The sequence below is a fragment of the Cygnus atratus genome, chromosome 3, assembly GCF_013377495.2.
Source record: "Cygnus atratus isolate AKBS03 ecotype Queensland, Australia chromosome 3, CAtr_DNAZoo_HiC_assembly, whole genome shotgun sequence".
Lineage (NCBI taxonomy): Eukaryota > Metazoa > Chordata > Aves > Anseriformes > Anatidae > Cygnus > Cygnus atratus.
In genome coordinates this window covers 118,365,220-118,391,412 of record NC_066364.1, presented here as the reverse complement: position 1 = coordinate 118,391,412, position 26,193 = coordinate 118,365,220, and the positions used below count along the sequence as shown (strand labels likewise).

Sequence of the window (26,193 nt, the reverse complement as noted above, 5' to 3'; positions counted from 1 at the left end):
CATTAACAAGAATATTTCATTTATCAGAAGAAAAAAAAAAACATATGCATTTGACAACACTGTTGAAGCATGAAGGATGATATATGAATTTGGGCCACGATGGCTGGAGGACTCTGCAGGAAAACATTTTTATAATTTCCACGGCTGCTCATTACCTTTTTTTCCTACCTCTGCATTATCTGAATTACATCTTTGCATATTTATTTTTATGCAATTTTCAAACCTTTTTGCAAATGCTCTGTATTTACTAACATCTTGATTTTCCTTTTAGGTATGACTTTTACTTATATATTTATTATTATATCTATAAAAATAGACGAAATAGATTTATTAGTCTCTTTGGAGATGCTAACTGCTTTCATGACCTAATTTAGAAGTAAAAAAGAAATTAAAAAAAAAATCTTACAAAACTGGGTAACAGTCTTCTTTACTCCTGAGTATGAAGTCAAGGGTTTAAATAGGATAAACGCAAATGATTAAAAGCAACTTCTGGAAATTTTATTCTTTATCAGCCATCACAAAATATTATTTGACTGCTCCTAGTGCAGATTATTTGTATGTTACTTCCACTTCCATGTCTGTACGAGAATCGAAACATGATTTATAGCATTTCTGTTAGCTTTAAAACTTTCACTTGAAAAACTTTTAAATTAATTTTGTATTTAAAAATAAAATATTCTAATATTACCTGAAGCTTGGCATTTTGAGTTTGTAAAGTTGTATTTTGTTCTTGTAGAGAAACAGTCTGTCTCTGAAGTGCAAGAATCTGAGCCTGCAGATTACTATTCTGTGTTTCAAGCTGCTTTAATTGTGTTTTCAGTGCTTGTTTCTCTGCCTGCAGTGTAGCATTCTTTGAACAAAAAAAAAAGGAAAGAAAAAATTTGAGTTCATGTCTGTTTACTGAACTTCAAGTAGAACTGTTTTTCCAGAACAAATAAAGCAGCATGACTTATACTACTATGATTCTTTATGCTTTAGCCTCAGTAGAGAGAAAGGATTTAAAATATTCACAGGTATTTCCAGAGGAGAACAAACTGTGTCACCTTATATAACAAAGTAACATATAATGATACTGCTATAGATTAAGATTTAAAAAATACGTAAATAACATTAGACCTACGTAGGAAGAGTAAAGAAATCTCAATGACTAGTGTAAACAAATATTATATAAGAGAGATTTGTGAGGTATCTGTGAATTCAAAAAGTCAAATTCAGGTTTATATTTTTTCCTTTTAAATACCAGTCAAGTGCTTTATGGCATCTGTCAGTGCAGAATCCAGCTGTATCATACACTATTTTATACAGATTATGCTTAGTCTATAAACTAGGTCATAAATTGCACACCTCCTTCAGAATATTCTCATTTGTATTACTGGAGCAGCTCACAACAAATACTTAAAATCAGAATAATAGAAAAAGCACATCTTACATTCCTTTCCACTTCTATTAATCTATCTTTAACTTTCAGTAATTCTCTAGTAGTTTCCTGATTTTCTTTCTCCCACTTATTGACAGACTGATTTTCTTCTCCACTTCTTGGAGGAGAATTCTGAACCATCCTTTCCTCTTCTTGTCTTTGTTTGAGGGCTTCATAGTTCTTTTTCACCTAAAATTATTTAGAACAACTTACATTAGGTTTAAAATTTTCCATTTTCAACATCCTATTACATGACCATACCACTTTTCAGAGAACAGGAAGTGCAATATGTACATACCTGTATTTGTAAATACATGTACATACTGTATTTGTAAATTTGTTTTCTGTATATATTTGATGAGATGATGTACAAATAACATATGGATACTTGTAGCTTAACCATAATAAACACTTAAGACAGGTATGACTACGAGACCAACAAAGAGACCTCTACTCTGTATTTTACTTTAGTGCTTTCAACTGTAACTCCCCAACTTTTATAAAGTCCAACAAATCAAGGAGTTTTTTTTGTTTGTTTGTTTTTTGTTTTTTTAACCACTCCTCTTAGGCTGCTCAAGGCAGACCAGAAAACGTAACTTACTAAAAAATGACTATTTTTGGCATTCCCCAATCAAATAAACTCCAGATTATTAATCTACCTGACACATTCAATGACCACTGAATCAACTCCGCCACACCTTTTCATGTGATTTCAACACCAGGCCTATATTACTGAAGTTTCAAAAAGCAGTCATACTTTTGTCCTGCTTTACATTACTCTAGAAACACCCCCCCCCGTTTTTTTTCCTCTCTTCCCTTTCCTTTCTTAAACTAAAAGGTCAAGCAAAGTATAGAAACAACAATAGCTGATATATGGATCATTTAATCTTACAAAAAAATATGTCATTCTCCTTACTGTTTTAAGCTCTTGACGGAGTTGCTGGTTTAAATTTGTTGATTCTTCTAAACGAGCCTCCAAAGCAGCAATTTTTTCTTCTTTTATTTCAAGAGACTTCTTAAGTGTGGATTCTAATTTTGACTCCAGAAGCTTGTACCTACTGATCAATGACATCCCAGAAAGAAAGAAAAATTGTATTTTGGAAAATTATTTCAGGTATTTAAATTTTGAAGAGTTCTGAAACAGCAGCCCTGTAGCTACATTCAAAAACACATGAATGCTGACTATTCAAAAGCATGAAGACACCTCGGTATTAATACCAAGTTCTTTTTCTAAAGCAAACAGAAGGCAGCAATCCAAAACATTTTTTAATCCTTCATTCTTGAAAACATTAGATATATAAAAAGCAACATTCAACTACAGCACTAGTCTGCTGGCTTTATTTGGATCATTAGCGTGTGTGTGATGACAGCACTCTTCCTTCTGGCTCCACTCCAGTGAATCCTGCAGGGACCTGAACTAAATTCGAATATGAAGTATTCAGAGAGCAAGATTTTCATCAATTTCCATTTCCTGCCTGCTTAAAAAGAGGAGACACTAGGGAAGGAGAAGAACACAGTTCTTTGCAGGTGCATACTCATTTGATGCGTAAGCGTGCAAATTGCTCACTCAGCCCAGCTGCTGGGATTTTAAGACTGTTACCACTCCTGATGTGTATGATTCCAGTTTTTACCATATTTACAATATTGTAGGGTACATAGAAAACTGAAACCACATATTTGGGAGAGAAGTGATAAGGATTTAGAATATATTATTTCGAAACAGTATCTCCTGAAACTGTCAGTGTACAATATTCTAATGAATTATTAGTCCTTTTAAAAAAATTACTTCAGAATGCTACACTCATTAATCACTTTTCAACAGTTTCATCACTGTACATGTGTTCAAAATTTGAAAAACATCCCACTTTTGCCTGTGGTAGGATAAAATAAAACAAGCCATAAATATTCCCCTTCCTAATCTCAATTGCCAAAGAATCTATCAGCTAAGTGAAAAGAATAGATTGCAAGAGACTCCTGAACTGACAATAGCATTAAATCTATGCAGGAACTGGAGCAGAAGACCAATGGTAAGTAGAAAGATGTCCAAAAACATTACGTAGTAGTATGAGAATTCTAGATTTTAGGGTATGAAAAATAATTTTCAGGGATTTAAGAAATACAGGCATTCTACAACCAGTAGAACACACACCATTTTATCTTATTGACCTGAAGCATATATTCAGCTGCAAATGAGAAGTTTCGTTACTGCAAAGTTATACACTTATGCAGAAAAGGAAAGACTAATAGCAGAGAGCCATTCCCCATCTTCCTTTTAAACCCGATTACAAAAAACGGTTAAACTTTCTAATTCCATTAAGACTTGGGCATTTCAAATTCAGGGTCAGAATCCACAAATCTGTTTGTCTAAAGACAACAGCCATTTGAAAGATAAGACAAAATGGAAAACACCTTGAAGGTAATTCACCAAAAGTGGTTGGCTTAATCCCCAGCAAAGAGGAGATTCTTCTCAATTTTATTTCTCTCAGAGAGAGAGAAATGGTGCTTTTTAAATTTGTCACCAAAATGAGAGAGACAGACCAAAAATACACCAAGAAGTGATTTTGGCCATAACGAACTTAGCTTTCTACAGACCTGATCAAATAATTGCTAATGTCTCACCTTTTGGATATATGAAAAGTTGAGAATACTGGAAAGGCAGGATAGTCACAGAGCACAATTTCAAACCAATCAACCTTTCCACTTTTCAAACAAGTATTTCCCACTCACGATCCTCCAGCTCTACATGCAGTTGTTAAAGGTCAGTCTACATTTTGATTGTAGAAGAGTCCCAAAACAGTAGCTTAGCTCAAATTCCTTCACATCTAAAACTATTTGTCACAAGCCTGAGCTCAGAAGCGGGCTTTAGGTAATGTTTTGGGTAAGTAAGGTTCAAGACATAAATCTTACTGCACACCTTCCCACCAATCAGCCTGACCAACCACATCATACTCAGTCTGACATCCAAATATCCTGTATCATCAAATATTCCATCAGCTTCTGTGGTGCTTTCACATGGTCAGTGCTGGACAATCAAGTCTGATATGAATTCTTTTCAAGAGAGGCATTATCTCCTACTGTACGGCAATCTGCAAATAATTGAGCACGAGCTGTTCTTAACAACAGTGCAGCTGAGCAGTACCAAGTTACAAGTGAACTAAGGCCAGCAGAAAACAGGCCAAGAACAGGTAATATTCAATATATACACAGGAAAAAAAAAATGCACTGACTCCTTGGAGAGAAAAAAGCACCAAAGGCAGTGAGGCAATTGAAAACTGTTTACTTGTGTAATTCCCACTCTTGACTAACATGGAATCACACACAGAAATGGAAGAGGTCACAACAGGTGCCAGAACTATGTTAGAAGTTCATTTCCAGATTATATTTTAATTAAACCTGAATAAAACTCCCAATTCCATGGAGATACGTCAACTCCAAATTTTCTTCTGAATTACAATTTATAGATCCAATAATATCATTCTGTAAAATGTGATGGAAACACTAGCATTACATGACCCAAAGTCGTAATTAATATAACATCCCAAAGCAACTAACCAATGAGAAGTGAACCCACAACATCTGAATCTTTAGAAGTATAAGCACTTGTAAGAGACTAACAGCATTGCCTGAAATGTAGACGCAGATTCATAAATCTTTTCACAGAGTATAATTTCTAAAAGCACCTCTACAGAATAATATTTTTTCCCCAGAAGTCATACTAGTCAAAGCTCTGAGGGCTTTTTTTGAACTCCTCATCTGTGAGCTGAGAAAGGTAGATTGAAGACCCCAGCAGAAAACAAGAGGTGTCAACAGATTCTCCATATGGGATTTTGGCAGTACCTCACTAACACAGCTCTGGCAACAAGAAAGGGAAACTGAAGGAAAATAAAAATGTAATCTGGTTTTCTTTTGATATAGTAGGCCCCAAATCAATCTACATGTTCATGACAATCAGTGGTAATAACAGATCACGATGCCAGTTTTTTTTTGCCCTTCTCCTATTTAAAAAGGGCTCAACTGAATAGCATCATGAAAGAAAGATTGGCTAGAAGCCCATACTAATCTGCTTTTCTCCAGTCACAATTTTTCCCTAAATCCCTGCAGATTTAGACAGAACACAACATACAGCAAAGCAAACAGATGTCAGGATAGCAGCTGCTTTATACCGGCAGGTGTGGCAGAGTGATAGAGCCAGTATGAAGTTTTGGAGACACTCAAGAATTGGATACATCCCAGCGTGTATAAGGGGGAATACAAGCAGTTTCTTTTTTGGTAGAAAAAAATAGAAGAAAATAGCATCAAGGAAAGAGTGAGAGTTTAAGCTAACCACTATGTGACAAAAGTGTAAATAACGTTTCTATCAGTCAAAAAGAAATAAGCCTCACTACGGACCTGTTTTCTTTTACTGCTACTGTTCCATTGCTAACTAGAACATAAGAAGTTTTAATTATGTATTAACTGTATCTACTGACACACTTCAAGAAAATTCCTAGTAGTAAGAAGTGGTAATTCATTTCCAGAGACAGAACACAAAAGCACATCAGCTACCTTATTAATTTAAAAGAATTTCAAGTTCCATTTTTGGCTTATTACAGTGCATTAAAACCAAAGCATATACACAATAAGAGTCTGTAAAACTGTTTCATCTTTATGAATATAAGAGACCCTCAATTCTATACTATTCGTTGAGTAGATAGGCCTTGACATTCTCACCTGTCATCACTACTCTGTTCATCATGCAAGAGACGCTCCTTGTTTAAGCCTATTTTTTCAAGTTCATGGGCAAGCTTTTCTAGATCATTGTTCATTTGTTGGGTCTTCAATTTTTCACTCACCAAGTCCTTACACAGAAAAAAAAGCAGTGTTATTATACAAATATAATAATGCAGTCTTAATTCTCTTTGCCTATGTACAAGTCTTCTACTACTATCTAAAATTTAACTGTCATTAACTCTCCTTTCCTTCCAAGCGTTAGGTTTTAGCTAGCATCAGGCATTATATTGTCACCATAAGTATGATTTCACTGTAGCTCTTTACTCCTTTCCTTTCTGAAGAATTTCCCTAATTTGGTCTCGATCATTAGGATTAAGGGGCAACATTGTAGCCAAAACAAATACTAAGATGAAGAATATGAAAAACAATAATTTAACAAAGGCTTCATGACTGCCTGTATGCAACCTTACAGATTTAAATGTAATGTGGCTGCATTTATTATTACGTATTTATTATTATGTAACTCCATCCCTACTGTAACCACTGAAGACAATAACAGCATACACAGATGAGTGCATAATACCTTTTCCCCCCCAAAATACAGATTACATTAAGAATGGTAACTACTTTCTATTTACCTCTCGTAAAGTGACAAGGGTTTTCTTATCAATAGTAGCTCTTTTCACAAGTTCTTTATTTTCCTTTTCTAGTTCTTTCAGGCGAATGCATGACTCCTTATATACAACTATTTCTTTAAATAGAGATTTATTTTCCTTTTCCAGATTGCTAATTTTTACATTGTTTTCTTCTAAAGTACTATCTTTAATTTCTGCTTGTTGTCGAAGTCTTTTATTTTCCTTTTCTAACTGTTTCTTATCTTTTTCCAGTTGAGAAGTCTCTTGTTCTAACAACTTATTCTCCTTTTCCAATTGCTCTAGGCGCTTACTAGAGATTTTCAACTCTTCTAAGTTTTTCTGCAGAGTCTGATTTTCAGACTCTAAATCTTGTAATTCACTTTCTAGTTGCTGAATTTTCTTATTGCTGTTTTCAAGGGCTTTCTGTAACCTTTGGTTTTCTGTGTCTAGACCTTGGTAGCTGACTTCTAAGCGTTCACTTTTCTTAAATGAGGCTTTCATGAGTTCAAGGCTTTTTTTAAGTTGTTCCTTTTCACTCTCCAGTTCCTTATTTTCTAATTGTAGTTGTGCCACCTTAATGCTTGTACACTTCAAAGATTCAATTGTTCTTCTTAATTCTAAGTTTTCTTCATCAAGTTGTGAATTTTCCTTTTCCAAGGATTCTAATTGAAAAGAGAGATTTTTTAGGCTATCCAAAGTCTTTTTCAGCTTTCTGTTTTCCGTCTCCAGGTCTGAGTTTTCTTGTTCTAAGGCCTCTATCTTCTCACAAGTAATTTTTAAGTTAGTAATTTTTTTCTGTAATAATTCATTTTCCTTCTCCAGATGATGCAGCTCATTCTCGAGTTCTTCTGCTCTCTCCCCTTTCTCTTTATAATGCTCCAGTTCTTTTCTCACTTGTTTTTTCTCAAACTCAATCTTATTTAACTTACTACTGGTTTCTTTAATAGACTCATGAAGAATTTTATTTTCTTTTTCGATTTCCTTCATTCTCGCTTCAGCACTGATTTGTGAGCGTTGTCTTAGAGAAGCTACAGTTTGATTCAAATGTTCATTTTCTTGTTCTAATAGCTTAATCTAATTTTGGGAAAAAAATGTAAACTCTAGTAAGCAACATGCCAACAAATAACCAATTCCACATATAAACTGAAAGCTACTAAGATACTAAGATTACAACATATTTCCCTTTTACTGTAGGGTTTTTAATAGGATTTTCTCTTCTTACACTACTGATATTTATTTGCAGTCTTACAAACACTGCATATGAACCCAGGTGAGAGTTTGACAGTGAAATCCTAAGTCAATGTGACTCCTCAAAGACCTTCTTCTTGGACAGAAGATGACACAGAAATAAAACTAACATAATACAAAGCAGAATAAAGCTGTATCTATTTCTTAGCTTCATTTCCTTTTCATTTGTGTTTATTCCAATCTAGTTTATCTTCCTTAAACTATGTAATTTCCAGAGAGCTCTCTCCTAGAAACATATAAACAAAAAACAAAACTGCAGTCAAGTTCTAAACCAAACTTGAGATGAAAGGAGGTGAGAGAACTCCAAAAGTATTATTTTTATTTCACTTGAAAAAACAGCGCTGATCTGTGGGATATGAAGGCATCCTGATCATAGTAAATCACATTTTGGGAACAAACACAAAGCTTCACCCCATTTTTCAGTTAAAAAGGGACATACTGCTTCAAAACAGCCTCCAAAGAAAGTAAATCGTTGATAGGACTGAATTATTTTCTTAGGAAAAATATTTCCAGATCTACTTTAAGGTCAAATGTAGCTTTTCTATCTTGATTTTTTATTTTATTTTTATTGAGTTACTTCATATCAATTTGAATTACTTAGATTTGAGTACTGAATGGCAGACTACACATTGCAGAAAACTGTTTCGATCAATATTTAGGAAAACACAAATCATGTATCATAAGGGGCATTTCAACAATACACTGCTTTGGAGAAAAGTGAAAGTGCTAGCTGCAATGAAAAACAGTGACTGAGAAAATTATAGACTGTTCTTTCATATTTAAGTCTGAATATAGCTATTAATAACAGGATTTGCAACTTGGATCCTGGAAATGGCTATCTGTTCTAAAATTATTAAAAAGGTGTCTAAACCCACTTTTTTTTTTAACGGTTCTTTACATAAATTGCTATCTTACTGAATATATATAATTACTTTCTATGAATTCAGCTTCCATAATCCAAACTTAACAAAAAAATCATGATCAATGCCTCCATGTTTTTTGACAAAAATCAAAATGTACTTTAGGGAGTCCCTCCCAAGAAGTTTCAGCATAGGATTTGTAAAAGACACAAAAGATGCTGCTAACCCAGCACAGCTCCTAAGTACGTAATTTTAAAATAGAATTAGCCCCACTGAAGTGTCAGTCCTACTTCAACACATTGAAAACACCACGTTTATCTTTAATAGTTGAACTGGGATTTACAACCTATTACAGTATTCTAGAAAGTTTTAGTCCCTTTTTCCCTGGAATACACTTCAAATACAATGTCTAAATCAATTACTGTAATAATGAACATCTAAACAAGAGAAGCTAGTTTTGCTTTCAAGTTATCCCCACTTGTCTTTAAATGAAAGTAAAGCTTCAATAAAGCATTTTTGTCGTTGTTAGGGCTGGAATTTGATTTTCTGATTAAATTGGTCCTGCACAAATTTTCAGAATTTTTACAATATTCTGTATTCCAAAATAGTGTACTTTTATATTTTCAGTTAAGCCAAAAACTGTTGATCTGATCAAGAAGTATCAGTAGAATTCATAAAAAGATAAATATACTTCTAATCTGAAAAAGCTCTAAAAGTATATTTGTTATATAGTGAGTGCAGACATCAGTGACATTTAGTACCTCCCAAACACAGCCCAAATCTTTTACAAAGACACAAATTCCTATTTTGGACAATCAAAATAACAAATTTTGTCATCTACTTGCAAGCCTCACCTAGCAAACATTCTAACATAAAGGACTGTCAGGAAGCTGCCTCAGATAATTTTGAAGGTAAGTGGCACAGCAGCGGAACAAACAAACCAGCTTGGATACACCGGTCTTTGTCAGGTCCCCTCAAGGGACAGGCTGCTGTAGTTCTCAGTAGTACTCCAGCATTACTTCAAACACTGACCAGCTGCCTGGAACTTGTTTTCCTCCACTGAGAGGTGTTTGGCCTAACTCCAAAGTTCCCAATTTTCTGTTTTGGCTGTGCTACAACCTCTAAGCAACTACAGCAAATGCATAGCCCATGAAAACCACAGAAGCATTACTAAACACTAAAAAGTCCTAAAACTAACAGTAAAGCCTCTGCTTAAAATGAGTCATGACTCTCCCTGGCTGCAGGTCTTATACAAACTATTTTGGTGCAGGTATGTCCTTTTGGCAAATCTGCTACATTTGCAATCCCTTTATGCCTACAGAGAAGTACAAAAGGAGAACAATACAATGCTGCATTAACACTTATTTTTGTTACTCACTTGTCGCTCTGAGTTTTCTCGAAGTGCCTCAAGTGTCTTTTCAAGCTGTGTTTTTTCCTTCATCAAATCTTTACTCAAATTTTGACTGTTCTGCAGACTTTGTTTCTCTTGGCTAATTTCATTCTCTAGCCCTTCAAGCTAGAGGAAAAGAAATAATTTTTTTAAAAATCTACTTGAAAATGATCATAGCGTTACTCTTAGCTGAGTTGAAGGGAGTCCTATAAAAATGAGTAAAGCAAGTTAAAGGAATGAATAACATGAAACCTTCTATTCTCTGAAACAATTCGTCTCTTTTAGGAAAAAATTACTTCTAACAGCATCTTCTCTCCTGCTTTAGAAAAAATATATCTATAAGCAACTTTTTCATTTTAAAAAAACGGTCAGATTTTATTAGGTTTTGGATATTTCCCCAAGCACCCTTTTAAAAAAGAAAAAAATATGTATTTCAGTGAGGCTTATACTGCTACTCCACCTCCCTTTCAACTTAAAAGGGCTGAGCTGAATGTTATTTCATCTTAAACACTTCAAGAGATACTTATGATGATTACTTATGACTTCAATACACAGGTTTGTTTTGTCAAATGGTTAACAACTCCCATAATGTCACCGGACAGCAAAATTGTTTGCAGGTGACAGTCACCAAGTGTGATTTTTCTGTCACGTCCTAGTCAATATTAGTAATTTAGAAGCAACAAACACGTTAAACAATCATCTGCTGGAAAGTTTATATTCTATGTCAACCCACGCTCCACATTTCCCAATGCTAGAGGAGTCCAGACGTAAATCAGACTACAAGCAGGGCACAATATTTCTAGAAAGAAATTATCTGAGTTACACCTTAACTTGCTGGTAAAAAATAGTGAGAAATAAAAATCACAGAAAGATGACAGAATAGAATGTGTTATTCCACAGAAGAATTTATTGGTTGCGAGTAGGCAAAAAGCATGACATCAGTTAAGTCAGAACCTGAATAGTTTCGCTTCGGATGAGAACACTGATGATTGACCAGTCTTCCACTTCCCTCTCCCTCCAAAATTAAGATTGTCCTGATCCCTTGCTTAACAGAGCAATGCATCTTTTACAGGGATATTGGCACTTTCGTTGATTTTTTGCAAAGGAGAAGGAACTGGCTCAATCACCTAGGCAGAGATGCAGTCAGACACCCTGTGGGAACCAAATTTATCCACAGCCCGCTCAATTGTCTCAGCTGGTCTGTCTGCTAACTGGACACAGAGTAGAGTTCCTGCGGTCACTGTGTCTAGCTCATTTTAGTATAGTGTAGACTCTATATTAACAGTTTGCTTGAAGAGAAAGCACGTCCAGATAGAAACAGACTATGCACAGAAGATCCATAATAAACATTTTGTTCAACTTCACACATTTTGCTGAAGTAGTCACAATGCAGAACAATGTTTTGTAGGGTCAGCTGAGAAAAAGGACATGTTGCCAGACATCCAAAGTTGTAAGAACAGTATCAGACAATTATGAAGACTTACTACTGCTTGTTTCTTAAACCTGTTCCCTTCTTTTGTACTCTCCTGTCTTCCTTGTATTGTACAAAATCTCAAAGCAGCACATAGGCTGCTGCTGCAAAAAAATGTATTTTTAAGAAATTAGGAATAGCATGGAAGTATAAAATAGAGAAGGGATTTTTTTTTTTTTAATTATTACCTCTTCTTCTATCTTCAACAATAATCTAATGTCTGACATTGTGTACTGGGTTGGGCTGGGATGTTAACTTTCCCTGCAGCAGCCCATACAGTGCTGTGCTCCGCACTTGCAGCTAAAACAGCAATGGTATCACACCAGTGTTGTGTCTGCTGCTGAGCAATGCTGGCACAGCATCAGGACTCTCTCTAACCCCCCTAGGGGTGGGCAAAGATGTGAGAAAAGAAACATCACCAGGGCAGCTGACCTAAACCAAACAAAGGGATATTCCATACCATATGATGTCACACTCAGCAATAAAAGGTGGAAAAAGGAGGAAGAGGAGAGGGGTGGGCTCTCATTGTGAAAACGTCTGTCCTCCTCCCGAACACCGGCTACGTACGTTGAGGCCCTGCTTCAAGGACGTGGTCAAGCATCGTTCATTTGTGGGAAGTAGAGAGTAATTTCTTTCTTCTGCACTTCCACTCAGCCTTTACTTGTGTTTTGTTTAGTTTTCCCTTCCCCCCCCTCCTTTTCCCCTTTCCCTTTTTTTTCCCCTTTAAATTGTTAATTGTTTAGTTAAATTGTTTAATTAAATTGTTTAATTAATAATAATCTTTCCTTAATAATTATTTCTTTTTTCCTTTAATTAAATCATCCTTATCTCAACCTGTGAGTTGTTCTTTCCTTTACTTCTTCCCCTCCTCATCTAAGGAGGGGGAGTGAGAGAGCAGTTGTGGTGTTCAGCTGCCTAGTCCGGTAAAACCACTACACATCGGTATTTCAGAAACTTTAGACATTTCACTCTACTGTAGTCTTTTTTTTTTTTTCCCAATTTTTATTCCCTATAATAATAATTGACTGAATTATATGACCTGATATATGATTTGTAGAGTAAAATACTGTAGACCAGCACAGATATATCTAAGTAATTTTCTTCATTCACTTGCTCATCAATTGCTTGGCCCATCTTCTCTTCTCAGTAACGAACAACGACACGACCAAATTTTCTGCATAGGTGAATACTGGCTGATATCTCTATGTAAACATACTTTCCCCTGCTTAATAATTACAAAGTTAAGAATAATTTTATCAAGCATCATAAAATACTTTCATTATTCACTGTCCCTACATTAACACATTGATTTTCTTCCTTACTGATATAAGCGCTTTCTGAATAAAGTGATCATGTATTAATGAAAAACAATTAAAAATAGAAAAAAAAACATTCCTGCAGAAGTTGTATTCTTTTTTACTCTAAGTTTATAAGCACCATAACACTATTTAGACACTAGCAATATTTGCTTTATTCAAAATAATGGCAATTTATAAAGTTACCTGTTAGAAATAAAACAGCAAGCAACATTAGGCAACTAATACACGATAATTCAAACATACACTGGTGAGTACCTTTTTGTTAAGTCTTTGGTTTTCCTTTTCCATTTTCAGAATCTTTGAACTACTGTCTTCTACAGAACCCACTGCATTTTGTAATTCTTCCACTGTCTTCAGCAAACTTTGGTTTTCCATTTCCAACTTCAGTAATCTGCTTGATGTCAGTTCATTTACTTCATGACCAAGTGATTTCTGTGGCACTATTAAAACACCATTAAAAAAAGAAGTAATTTAAATTTATTATTACCTGGAGTTCTTCACAGACAGACTTTGCATTTTTAGAGTTAGGGGATTTAGAAGCCTATGATGATTCTCCAATGCTTTTCTGTTGGATAAGGCTAGTTAGGATCAATGACCCATTTTCCTTACCCAACAGATAACACTACATATGCATAGAAATAAACGTCCTACACACCCTACAGTTCCTAATCATGACAGAGATTTCCTGCAGCTGAAGATATCTTCCCAAATTGCCTCAAATCCTTTGTATGCAATCCAGTTGTGGCCAAGCATTCTATACTGGAAGGATCAAATTTTTTTCCACAGATGTTTCTGCAAACAATTACTCTGAGAAACCTTAACAAATCTTTCATAACTTTGAGAATAGTAAAGCAAGAAGATTCCCAATCTGTACTACAGAGTATAGATGCTTGAATGGCAACCCATTTTAACTCCACGGTATTTATGGGTTTTACATCTCTGTTTAAGTGAACAAGAGTTACACAGGAACAGAAACTTTTAATTTAGGGTCCACCTCCATGGATATACATGACTGAGTAAACAAACAAAAACCAACTAACCACAACAAAAAAAAAGATAACAACCCAAATGAAACAACCCCAAAACTGCCACCTTTCTCCAGAGGACAAAAGATCCTGTACTACAGATATCAGGAGCTGTGAATTCCTAATACTGCCCCACTTCCAACTTTAAAGTTTTTCACTTTTTAGCAGTTTGCAAATATTACTATGCTTACCTTCAGAAAGTTCAGTAGTCCTATTTATCTGTTCAAGTTCCCAGCCGAGATGCAACGATTCATCCATACTTTGTTTCTGAGCCATTTCTAGAGTCATATTTTCCTCCATGAGTTCCTCAATCTTCTTTCTGTCCATATCACGCTCCTTAAAAATTATTTCATGTGTAACTTTAGAAAAAGCTATGTCTCAACATGCAGAATTTTTTATACTATCAAGTATGCCACAGACAAATGCAAAGTGCATCTTCTGATTTGTTAATGCACAGTGAGACAGGGAAGAAAGACAAAATTATGGAGGACCTAGAACAGGAGCATGACAAACAGTAAAGAAAAATATGCGGAGAAGAACTTCTCAACATAACCTATGGATATGACTCCATTTGGTCTTTTTCAAAGTTCACTTCTCTCAGAATATTAGGAAAGAAAGTACACATGATAAGCACAGCTTGGTAGCACACACAAAAAACAAGCACATATAGAGAAACAAAATTTAATCTTCTCTAGACTACCATAATACTACTATAATACAAAAAGCTATAACAGGACTGGGTCCACAATGAAAGAGTCTCATCCAACTCTTTCCCAGTCCCTCTCCCAATACATGCTACTTTTACAGGAACTAATTGCAGCTATAAAAATCTCAAAATTTCCAGAAAATGAAAGCAAATAGGGGGTGGCAATCTCTTGACCCTTAAGGAAGGCTTATTAAAAACAACTACAACAACATACAAAAACAAACACCCACCCACAAAACTGGCAAATCACAATCCTATCTTTTACAATATTTACTTCTGGTGGAAGAAAGTGTTAAAAACAGAAATTATTTTGGGACAAACATTCTGAAAAATATGTCACTATATTGTTAGAATTTGGAACACGAATTATCTCTTTTATCCAAGTATTTAAGTGACAACAAACTATCTTCAGCTCCAAAAGATTTGATCCTATCCTTCTTACTACTGAGTCTCTATATGCCTTATCATCTTATTTTAGCTATCTGATTAAACACTGTATTGCCTTTAGGAAGAGTATTGCCTTTGCGATTTTTACCTCCCTAGGCAGAACCAAGACTGCTGTAGGAAAACCTATGTGAAAAACGTTTAAATTAGGACAGAGCTTCCTCTTCTCCCACGCCATTTCAACCAGAATGCCTTATTTTATTAAAAGTGCAAATAAACTTCATAGAATATCAGTAGTCTTCTTCATCCTCCATTTACACTTACCATCTCCATATCATGTAATTTAGCTTTTAATTGTAGATTCTCTTTTTCTAACTCATGTAATTTATCTGAACGGGCTCGTGTCCCCTCCAGCTGATCTTCCAACATTGTCTTTGTTTCTAGCAACACTTGATTGTCTTCCTTTAGCTCCTATGAGAGCAACAAAAACAATTAATACAATTTGATGCTACCTAGTTTTAGAAATGCTGAAACATTCTTTTCAAAGCTGTAACAGACGCTTTAAAAACAGATTTACAGCAATTTCATGTAAGTGTAGCATACAGAAAAATTTACATAACCTGAGAGAAACAAAAAAGAGAGAGAGAAGCATTAAGAATAAATAAGCTGTCGATAATCAGAATTGAACAATCTACTGGGTGGCATCCCTGCATATGGCAGGGGGGTTGCAACTAGATGATCATTAAGGTCCCTCTAACCCAAGCCATTCTATTATTCTATGAAACCCTAAATATCTCTGTGATTTGAGATGTAACCTGGAAAGATGCGCTGCAAGTGCATGGACTACAACTAAAAAGCTGACCTGAAATAAAAATTAAAGGCCTGAGGTTCAAAAAAAAAAAAAAAAAAAGCAAAAGGAAGTATTTTGCATACCACATATTTGAATTGTGGAATTTATTGCCCTATGATTGCTAAGATGAAAAAGCTTACATGTGTTGAGAAGTTCTTTAATTCATAGAACCACAGAATCATCTAGGTTGGAAGAGACCTCCAAGATCATCTAGTCCAACCTCTGACCTAACACTAACAAGTCCTCCACTAAACCATATCACTAAGCTCAAAATCTAAATGTCTTTTAAAGACCTCCGGGGATGGTGACTCAACCACTTCCCTGGGCAGCCTATTCCAATGCCTAACAACCCTTTCGGTAAAGAAGTTCTTCCTAATACACAACCTAAACCTCCCCTGGAGCAACTTTAGCCCATTCCCCCTCGTCCTGTCACAAGGCACATGGGAGAATAGACCTACCCCCACCTCGCTACAGCCTCCTTTAAGGTACCTGTAAGAGTGCGATAAGGTCGCCCCTGAGCCTCCTCTTCTCCAGGCTGAACAACCCCAGCTCCCTCAGCCGCTCCTCGTAAGGCATGTTCTCCAGACCCCTCGCCAGCTTCATTGCCCTTCTCTGGACTCGCTCAAGCACCTCCATGTCCTTCTTGTAGTGAGGGGCCCAAAACTGAATAGTACTCGAGGTGCAGCCTCACCAGAGCCGAGTACAGGGGGACAATCACTTACCTAGTCATGCTGGCCACACTGTTTCTGATACAAGCCAGGATGCTGTTGGCCTTCTTGGCCACCTGAGCACGCTGCTGGCTCATATTCAGCTGCCTATCAACCAATACTCCCAGGTCCTTCTCTGCCAGGCAGCTTTCTAACCACTCATCTCCCAGCCTGTAGCTCTGCTTGGGGTTGTTGTGCCCCAGGTGCAGGACCCGGCAACTGGCCTTGTTGAACTTCATACAGTTGGCCTCAGCCCAGCCTATCCAGATCCTCCTGCAGAACCTTCCTACCCTCAAGCATATTGACACACGCACCTAACGTGGTGTCGTCTGCAAACTTACTGAGGGTGCACTCGATCCCCTCATCCAGATCATCGATAAAGATATTACAGAGAACTGGCCTAGTACTGAGCCCTGGGGGACTGCATTAGTGACCGGCCTCCGACTGGATTTGACTCCATTCACCACAACTCTTTGGGCCCAGATATCCAGCCAGTTTCTAAACCAACGAAGTGTACGCCAGTCCAAGCCAAGAGCAGCCAGTTTCTCGAGGAGAATGCTGTGGGAAATGGTGTCAAAAGCCTTACTGAAGTTAAGGTAGACCACATCCACAGCCTTTCCCTCATCCACCAAGCGCATCACTTTGTCATAGAAGGAGATCAGGTTCATCACGCAGGACCTGCCTTTCATAAACCCATGCTGACTGGGCCTGATCGCCTGCTTGCCCTGCAAGTGCCGCGTGATGACACTCAAGATAATCTGCTCCATGAGCGTCCCCGGCACCAAAGTCAGACTGACAGGCCTATAGTTTCCCAGGTCTACCCTCCAGCCCTTCTTGTAGATGGGCGTCACATTTGCTAGCCGCCAGTCGACTGGGACCTCCCCTGATAGCCAGGACTGCTGATAAATGATGGAAAGCGGCTTGGCCAGTCCTTCCGCCAGCTCTCTCAGCACCCTCGGACCATCCAGCCCCATTGACTTGCATACATCTAAGTGCTGTAGCAGGTTGCCAACCGTTTCCTCGTGGATTATGAAGGGCTACATCCGGCTCCCCATCCCCTTCCACCAGCTCAGGGTACTGGGTATCTAGAGAACAACCGGTCTTGCTGCTAAAGACTGAGGCAAAGAAGGCATTAAGCACCTCAGCCTTTTCCTCATCTCTTGTCACTAAGTTCCCCCCCGCATCCAGTAAAGGAAGGAGATTCTCCTTAGTCCTCCTTTTTGTGTTAATTTATAAAAACATTTTCTGTTGTCTTTAACAGCATTAGCCAGATTGAGCTCCAGATGAGCTTTGGCCTTTCTAATTCTGTCCCTACACATCCTTACAACATCCTTATAATCCATCTGAGTGGCCTGCCCTCTTTTCCAAAGATCATAAACCCTTTTTTTTTTTTCCCTAAACTCTAATTCATGGAAGAGAAGGCCAAAAACCTCAAAGTTACCACCTCTGAGTAAGATTTTCTGTTCAGAGACTACTGGAGGCTGGGGAGATTATAATAGGAAAGTATCACCAAGTGCTTGCCCTGTTTTTTTGTTTTTTTTTTTTTGGTTGGTTGGTTGTTTTTTTTTGTTTGTTTTGTTTTTACTTTTCATCTATTGGCCACCATCAAAGACTGGAGACTGATGCAGGTGCTCCTTTCAGTCCTGACTTATTTTATTATCCGATTGAACTCCACAATCTTTGGGTTGTAGAATATGGAGAACAAGACTTAGGAGAAAAATTTTCTGTAGGCCATAATCAAGTTTAGAGGCAACTGAGCAAATTTACTTAAGCCCAAAATCAGGAAATGATGCTGAAAATGCAACCACATGCATTCTCAGAATTCAACCAACCATATTCAGAAGTCCTAAACAGCTTTATTTTTTCCACACTTTTTCTAACGGTGTTGGATGAAAATAACACGTAAAACATATACTTGGCATTTTTACTCATGACAAAGGTTTTTTTTTCAGACTTCAGCGTGCAATTGGCTGCAAAATCTAACAAAAAGATCACTGAATATAACAAATATTGACCTGTTATACTCTTCCCTACAAATATTAACTTATTATTATGGAGCAAACCCAACAAATTAGTATCTGTCTCTATTTATGCATGTTTGAAAAACAGATAGCTTACAAGCTACAAAACACATAAACAAATTTTAGTTTTTTAGTAGTTTAAACATTGTTTTCAAGTCTTGCACACTGGTCTCTTTTTTTTTTTTTAAAGCCATATGCTCTCGGTCCTTCTTATAACAGTAGTAAATATACACAGCTTATGAAGTCATTCATGTAAGATGGTTTCAAATAGCTCATAGAGATCTTCCCATATGCACGCAGGCTAATGATAATGCTTACCACTCTCAGTACCTGACTTTCCAGAAGACCAATGCATACTAACCTCTCACAGTATATAAAGATAACAGGAAAACTTTGAGAATGTAAAACACGTCATTGGAACTCTGCCCCTGAGCTCAAGTTAAATGGCAGTATCTTCTTTTAAGAAAGGTTTTAACTTAAACACTGTTGAGAAAGAAATCTCTTTCCAGAGGATGCTGTATCATCAGTCTGTAACCATCTTTTCATTTAGTATTACAACATTTTTCAGATATGATAACTAGAATATTGGGGATATCATATCATATCATGACTAGACAGCAGATCTGTATGGTGAAGATCTGGAGGTTACCACAGATCACAATGATTTCATGTTGCTTTTGAGTTACTATATGAGAAAGTGTATAGAAAAGTAATCTTTCCACAGTATTCCAAACTGGTAAGGCCATAATTGGAGTACAAGATCCAGTTTTAGGAATCCGATTTTAAGCAAGGTATGAATTACGACAGAACCCAGAAAACAGAAAAACACACCTTATAAGGCAGAATGCTGTAGGGCCGTAGAGCATAAAGAACTAGGAGAGAAGACGTGATATGTCTCAGTCTTCAGAGAAGAAAAAAAGCTGCTATGAAAGGTTGTGGATACTTCACCACTCAGGTCTTAAAAAAGAGATTAATGCCAAGCTGTTGTTTGGAGTGGTAGAGGTATATAAAAAATATCCCGTGTTTTTAAAGCTGGACTGAATGAATTCCCGAGACACCCATCCGACCTTGTGACTCTAAGAATCCACATTAAATGTAAAAACTACATAAAATAATATTCTGCAACTGTGCATCATAGTTTAGCCTAGTATCTTGCCTGCTTTTGGATCATTTTTTCCCTAAAGAAACATCTTCAAACTAGTTATTATTCATACAAATTATTTTTTTCCAATAAACATTCATTTCAAGTTCTCCCCACTTTTCTAGGGGTTGTCTTCTTTAATGCACATCTTGAAATTTCCTTAAAACTTTCATTAGCTTTGACTATCACAAGTAATGGTTTCATTCCCAAATTCTGCCACCTTCACATTTGCCCAACAAATTTGCTATTTACAGACAGAATGAATGCCTAATAAAACCCTGCATGTTGATGATTTCTTAACTAATTTATGACAAATTTAACAATCTCCTGTCTGGTGTCAGTGCGCTTATCCATAGAATGTTGTCATTCTATACTCATTTAGCATTTGCTGAGCCACTATTTCTTGAACACTTTATTTAGAAATCTGCCTTTTGTGAGAAGACTTACAGAAGAGAAAAGAATTATTACATTTACAGTATATTGTTAATCAACTCCCTCTCTGGCTTCCTCATCACATAGTATATATCCTAAACTGAGGTTCTCCGATTGGTCTTGCCAGCTTAGAGTTACGGTGAATACTACTGACTTCAAATGAAACTGCCTGGGATTAGACACAGGGGTCTTATGTAAAAACTGTAATTAATGATAAAGACTGATTATTTACATACCCCAGAGTAAGAAGCTATGATACTGTTTCCACGTCCCAATGTTTAAGTCATCAAAATAACTTTAAAAAAGCCACAGTAAACAAAAATTATGGCTATTCAGTATTTTCCATAATATACCTCCACTCTAGCTTTGTAGAATTCAATATCATGCAGCCTCTCTTTATACCGGCTGACTTCACTTTCAAGCTTGTCGACTCGAATTGCCTTCTCACGAAGAGCATCTAATTCATCTCTATACACTCTGGCAGAACGGGCCTCTGACAGTAAATTCATGTTCTAGAAAACATAGAAATTAAAGAAGAGTATTAAATCCCATGAACATTTTCTCCATCCTCACTGATACACAGTTAGATCCTCTACCTCTTCACAATACCTAAAAATGTTTAAAATAGCACTGCTGTGGTCACAGAAATATACAAGTATACAATCCTGAAAATCCTTTGAAGATTTTGATAAAGATCACAGACTTGACTGCTATTATTTTCTAACTACCAATCTGCACATGTACTAGTAGTATATAAGCATAGAGTATGTTTTTACTTTAAATGTATTACATTAAGAACTAATATTCTTAATGTATCTTGCATGAAAAAGACTTTCATCATAGCAATTGACTTTTACCACAGCGACTTCATAATACAAAAGTATCGTTATCTCTTGAATACTGACTACAGGCTACTAAAGCAAAGCAGGATTTCAAAAGTCCATAAAAAAATTAGGTAAAAAAAATCACCTTTGGTAAATAATGTTGTAACAATCAACTTTTATTAAGATTTAATCTTTGTAAGTCTAAATCTCTGGAATATTTCTCTATGAAAACAGAGAAAAATACCTGAGTCCAGAACTGTTATTTTCTGTGACCACTGTCTACACACATAAACAATAAGATATGTTACCAAGCTGAGGTTCACTGACATCCCAGTGAGGTCATTTGCTATTTTTAATTTGCACATAATTTAGGAATTCAGCCACAGAATGTTTCTACAAATGTTTTTCTCATTGAAAAGAAGATGACCATTTCTGACTTCCTGTGCAAACCTCAGGTTCCTGCACAGAGAAATTCTAATCTCTAGTTGCTCAATAATTAAAGACCAGTATTGACCAGCAACCTGGATGAATATTAATTTGTCAAAATAAACATCACTGGCTAACTACAACTGCAGTGTGTTTATCAAACTTGTTTAAAAAGTTCTAGCTAGTACTTAATACAGGCAATTCACAATACAGGCAATGGTGAAAACAGATGCAAAACATTCACTTTTTACATAAGCTCTCCAAATACTATGATGTCTGCTTCAGAACACACACCACAAAAAGAGGAATAAAATGTTAAGTTTTGCTACTTCACGCATTTATCACAGCTGCATAAGCAGCTGTGACTGGTCTTTGCTTCCATTTAGAAGCACTGAGGAAATGGCAAAACAAAACAAACAAAAAAATAACCCACCAAAAATATTGATAAAACTAAGCTTCATGTCTTACTGAAATGCTCTTCTGCAAAGCATCTTCCCCCCTCCATTTCAAATTCAGAGGCATTTTTAGGAAATAAAGAACAAGCTCAGACAAGAGTCTGCAATCAATATGAAGTCCTTTCGTATTTCTCTTGTCCCTCTTCTTTGAGAATTGTCTTTCAGAGTTTTTCAGACTCACAGTATGAGGTCACTGCTGAAGACATCAGACCTCCTAATAAATGAGCTGCTTTAGTCATCTGATTGTTTTTCAAGCACCTTGTTCCTCACTATCTAACACAACATAAATGTTGACAGTATAAACACTAGCTGCAAAATGCAAATTTTTACGTTTTAATGCGGGAAAGAGCATTTCAAGCTTCTAGAAAAGTGCACTCTTTTCCTAACTGAACAAATTAATTAACATCAGTCCTGAAAGTCTTCATTATGAAACAACTGCAACTCATTTTGAGGGAGCCCCGTGAAGGAAAAAACAATTGCTGTGAAGTCATCAGCTGAAAAAAAAAGAATACTGGACAGTACATGCCGAAGGGTAATGTGGCTGCTTCATTATTTCAATAGGGAGTAATGCAGAGGGGTATCATAACTTAATTCTGAGAAAGGTATGTTAAAAAAAAAAACAAAACAATTTAGAGGCTACACCAAGATAATGCACTTCCAAGAATATTGCACTGGTCTTTTTCAAGGAGAGGTATATATACTTTTGTAAATTTCAGAACATTTCTTTGACAGTTTAAACTATCAACTGATCCCCAATAATTATATAAACACAATAGCCTAAGAAAAAGTGAATCGTGCTCTCCCTCATTATCTACACAGATTCAAAGTATAAAGGAAAACAGCCAAAATTTGAGTGGATTGTTTTTAAGAAAAATTCTGCACATGTACACTTACAGGATATGGTGGTGGTAAATATCTTGAACATGGAAATAAAAAAAAGTTAGAGAAGAAACAGTAACCTAATTCAGAATTTTCTACCAGATACTAGTCTAAATAAATTTGTAAATTATACAAGTTCATGTTCAGAGCATAAAAAACAAAATATATTTTTAAAAAGCATGAAAACTACTTCCTAATACCATGATAAAAGAAACAAACAAATAATATTGTTCCGGTAGTGGCAATTTTTTTAGCCCGTCTTTTTAAAAAAAAAAAAAACACGATAGATTTACAAAGCCCATACCTCCTGCTGAAGTCTCTTTAGTTCAGCTTCCATCTGTTCAAGTTCTTGTTTACAGTCAAGCAACTGCTCAGTCTTTTCCTCACTGAAAAAATACAAAACACAGTTAAACACGACTGCAAAACTTCCTAATTATCACCTTGTTTGAGAACAAGATACTGGATTAAATAAAGGAAGTCTCAATGAATATTAGTATCTCATGGACATCAGAGTGTAACACGCTTAGGCATGCATTATGCTTCAGGTGTTCTCCAGGTTATAGCCTATATCTAATCTTTTTAATTTGGACAGATTTTCTGTAGTTCTTTAAATTGTTCACTATTTCTTACTTATGCAATTATTTTTGTGATAAGGAATATTTTTGTTTAAAAGAAAAGGCAGGACAATACACGAGTGCGCACCAGGAGATTCCAGAAGTAAACTCAGAATAACTTCAAAATACATATTCAAACAGTCCAAATATTTTCTAGCAGCACCACAATGACCACCATGCCACAGATGAGGTAAATCAATCCAGTTTTAAAAAGCACTTTTATACTTCTGGGTTTTGTTTGTTTGTTTGTTTGTAAAGAAAAGAACTTAGCTTTTCAGTTGCCTTTACTCACTGAAAAGAGATATTGCTCAATAACCTGATCTTATGAAAAGCAGCCTCTTATATAATGAACTTTAGTTTTACGGAAACAATGCAGTGTTTGGACTCATATTCTTAACTTCCAGCTAATGCTAATTTCTCAATGCTCAGAAAATGAGTTATTTAAACAACGAGTAAATGCAAGAGAAATATCTAATTATCTCAAAGACAGAATACGTAATATTCAATATTACAGAAATAGAAAATACAGAAATACAAAATAAAGAAGTAGAAAAGGGGGAAGTAAGAATTTAGTAGGCTGAAATGTATAATACAATCTAGAAGTATTCCTGACAAAAAAAAAACCACACTCATTTTAAACAAAACTGAAACAATCTGGCTTAGAAAAATAAGTCAATCTCACAATGAATAACCTTTTTGCAATGACGCATTATTTCAAAAAGGTCTTTGACAGCCTATAGGTATGCAGAGGTTCATCTATATATATAGCTCACTGACTGCAACATCAGTGTCCACAGCAGTTATCAAAGCTCTTCCTCTACACGGGTGTTCAGAAACCATACGGAAATATAAATGCATTCTGTATTACCTTAGGTTACTATAGCTTTACTATTAACATTCATGGTCCAGTATTATTGTTTTATATCAAAAACCACAGGACTTAATATAGAAAATTAGCTGTGTTAACTTCTAATTCTGGAATTTCTAGATCACAAGCCTCAAATCACTCTTTGCATCCAAACATTGGTATATGGCATCACAAAGAAAAATAATCTTTATATATCTTTTGTATGAAATTGTATTAGCTATAGTGCATATTAAACCAGATAGGAAGGTTCACTGCCAAAACGATGTTACAAATAAATTTTAAGCTGACTATTTTTCAACTCTGGAATGAACCTATTTTTAAATGTATCAACAACACTTAATAGCAAATGCTACAGACAGAATTTAATTTACCAAAGTCTAGTATTTTAAATGTACTGCTACGCATAAAGGAAATTTATTTACGAATTGAATTCAAATAGAGTGCAAAATGTGAAATGTTCCGAGCCATCACTGTTGCCCTAATTGCATGCTTCAGCTACAGACTAGAGAGGATTGTACTAAATTATACAGAACATAACAGTGTTCACTGTTTAGGCTATCTATTAACTGTCAATCAAACTAATAACAGCAATTTTTTCACTAATTTTCTTGGTGCAGCTGTTTATAGAATATCCTGGGCGGGCTCATTTCAGTAGACACATAATAATACAGACATCAGGGGGAAAGAAAAAAAGCTATATCTTTTTGTCCTCTATTCTTCATAAAAACCAAGATGTAGTGGGGGAAGGGGATTCTCTGATTAAATCAGCCAGATACTTCATCCAGCCAGCTAGAGATTATCTGATCAACAAACTCTGATAAGGGCAGACTGATGAGCTGGTAATTTTAACTTATGTTACTTTCAACTCTTAATTTAATTTTACCTGTCTTGTCTCCCCACTAGATATACTGGATTAAAAATCTCTAATTAGGCTGTTTCCATTCTATATAAGTTACTTACATACATATTAAGTCTCTTCAAATTTAGCTTCTGTAATTTTAAGTTCAAACTGCACCTTTCATTCTAGTAAAAAAAAAAATTTACATATTGCTATACGGAAAATCAAATTCTCCCACTCTCCCACTATTATTTTTCTCTTTAATTAACTCTTCCCAATAGCTCAGGTTTGTTCCTAGATTCTAAGGACCCTGAATCTGTTTTCTTCATAAAACAGAAGGAATAAGAAGGTTTTAATTAGAATATGAAAACAAGGAAACAGATCTTTGTTACAGTGGGACTGATTTTTCTCAGTACTTGGACTAGGTGAAGGAAGGCGAAACATAACCCCTTAGCTAAAGGGTCACCACCAGAGGGAGAAGGCAGCACTCCCTAACTGGATGAACCTAGCACGCTGGAAACTAAGAAACTATCTAACCCCATCTATAACATTTACTCACATGGCAATTTACATCCTCCATTACCATAAATAACCACCTCCTGACATTGAACTCAAAGCTTGTTCCACTGTTCAGGTTTGCAGTGGGTAAAGAGATTTAGTGGAATTAGGTTTGCTTCATTTTCTTCGTAGAGTGACATGCCAGACCCAAGTAAGGAACAGTTACTGAGAGGCATGAAAAAAAGGGTTGTGCAGACAACCACAGAAAAAGTTCCACAAAGAAATGAAGAGAGTAGGGACTGAAAATTATTCTAATGAGTGATTTTTTCCGATCTGCAACAAATTAAAATGTTTCATAAAACATGAATGAATCAGGTGAGTATTTCTTACTATGTTTCCAAAAACAAACAGGTAACTTATTTATGCTACAAACAAGGAATCACTACAACACTATCTCCTTTTAAGTATGATGTTT

General features: G+C 35.9%; 1 protein-coding gene across 14 annotated transcripts in view; it reads right to left on the bottom strand.

Annotated features, from left to right (window-relative positions):
• The window catches only part of CCDC88A (coiled-coil domain containing 88A), an 83,238-nt gene that overhangs the window by 21,594 nt on the left and 35,451 nt on the right, over positions 1–26,193 (bottom strand). For 10 of the 14 annotated variants that reach the window (XM_035565535.1, XM_035565538.2, XM_035565533.2 and 7 more), the window contains exons 10-20: positions 23,205–23,286; positions 20,670–20,828; positions 15,490–15,636; positions 14,267–14,411; positions 13,306–13,490; positions 10,249–10,386; positions 6,766–7,836; positions 6,128–6,255; positions 2,334–2,475; positions 1,430–1,606; positions 689–850 (exon numbers count right to left, since the gene is read on the bottom strand). In XM_035565535.1, the coding sequence (XP_035421428.1) occupies positions 689–850; positions 1,430–1,606; positions 2,334–2,475; positions 6,128–6,255; positions 6,766–7,836; positions 10,249–10,386; positions 13,306–13,490; positions 14,267–14,411; positions 15,490–15,636; positions 20,670–20,828; positions 23,205–23,286 (2,536 nt within the window). The remainder of the gene's footprint in view (positions 1–688; positions 851–1,429; positions 1,607–2,333; positions 2,476–6,127; positions 6,256–6,765; positions 7,837–10,248; positions 10,387–13,305; positions 13,491–14,266; positions 14,412–15,489; positions 15,637–20,669; positions 20,829–23,204; positions 23,287–26,193) is intronic. The other 4 variants (XM_050709880.1, XM_050709878.1, XM_050709881.1 and 1 more) reach the window with 1 other exon arrangement.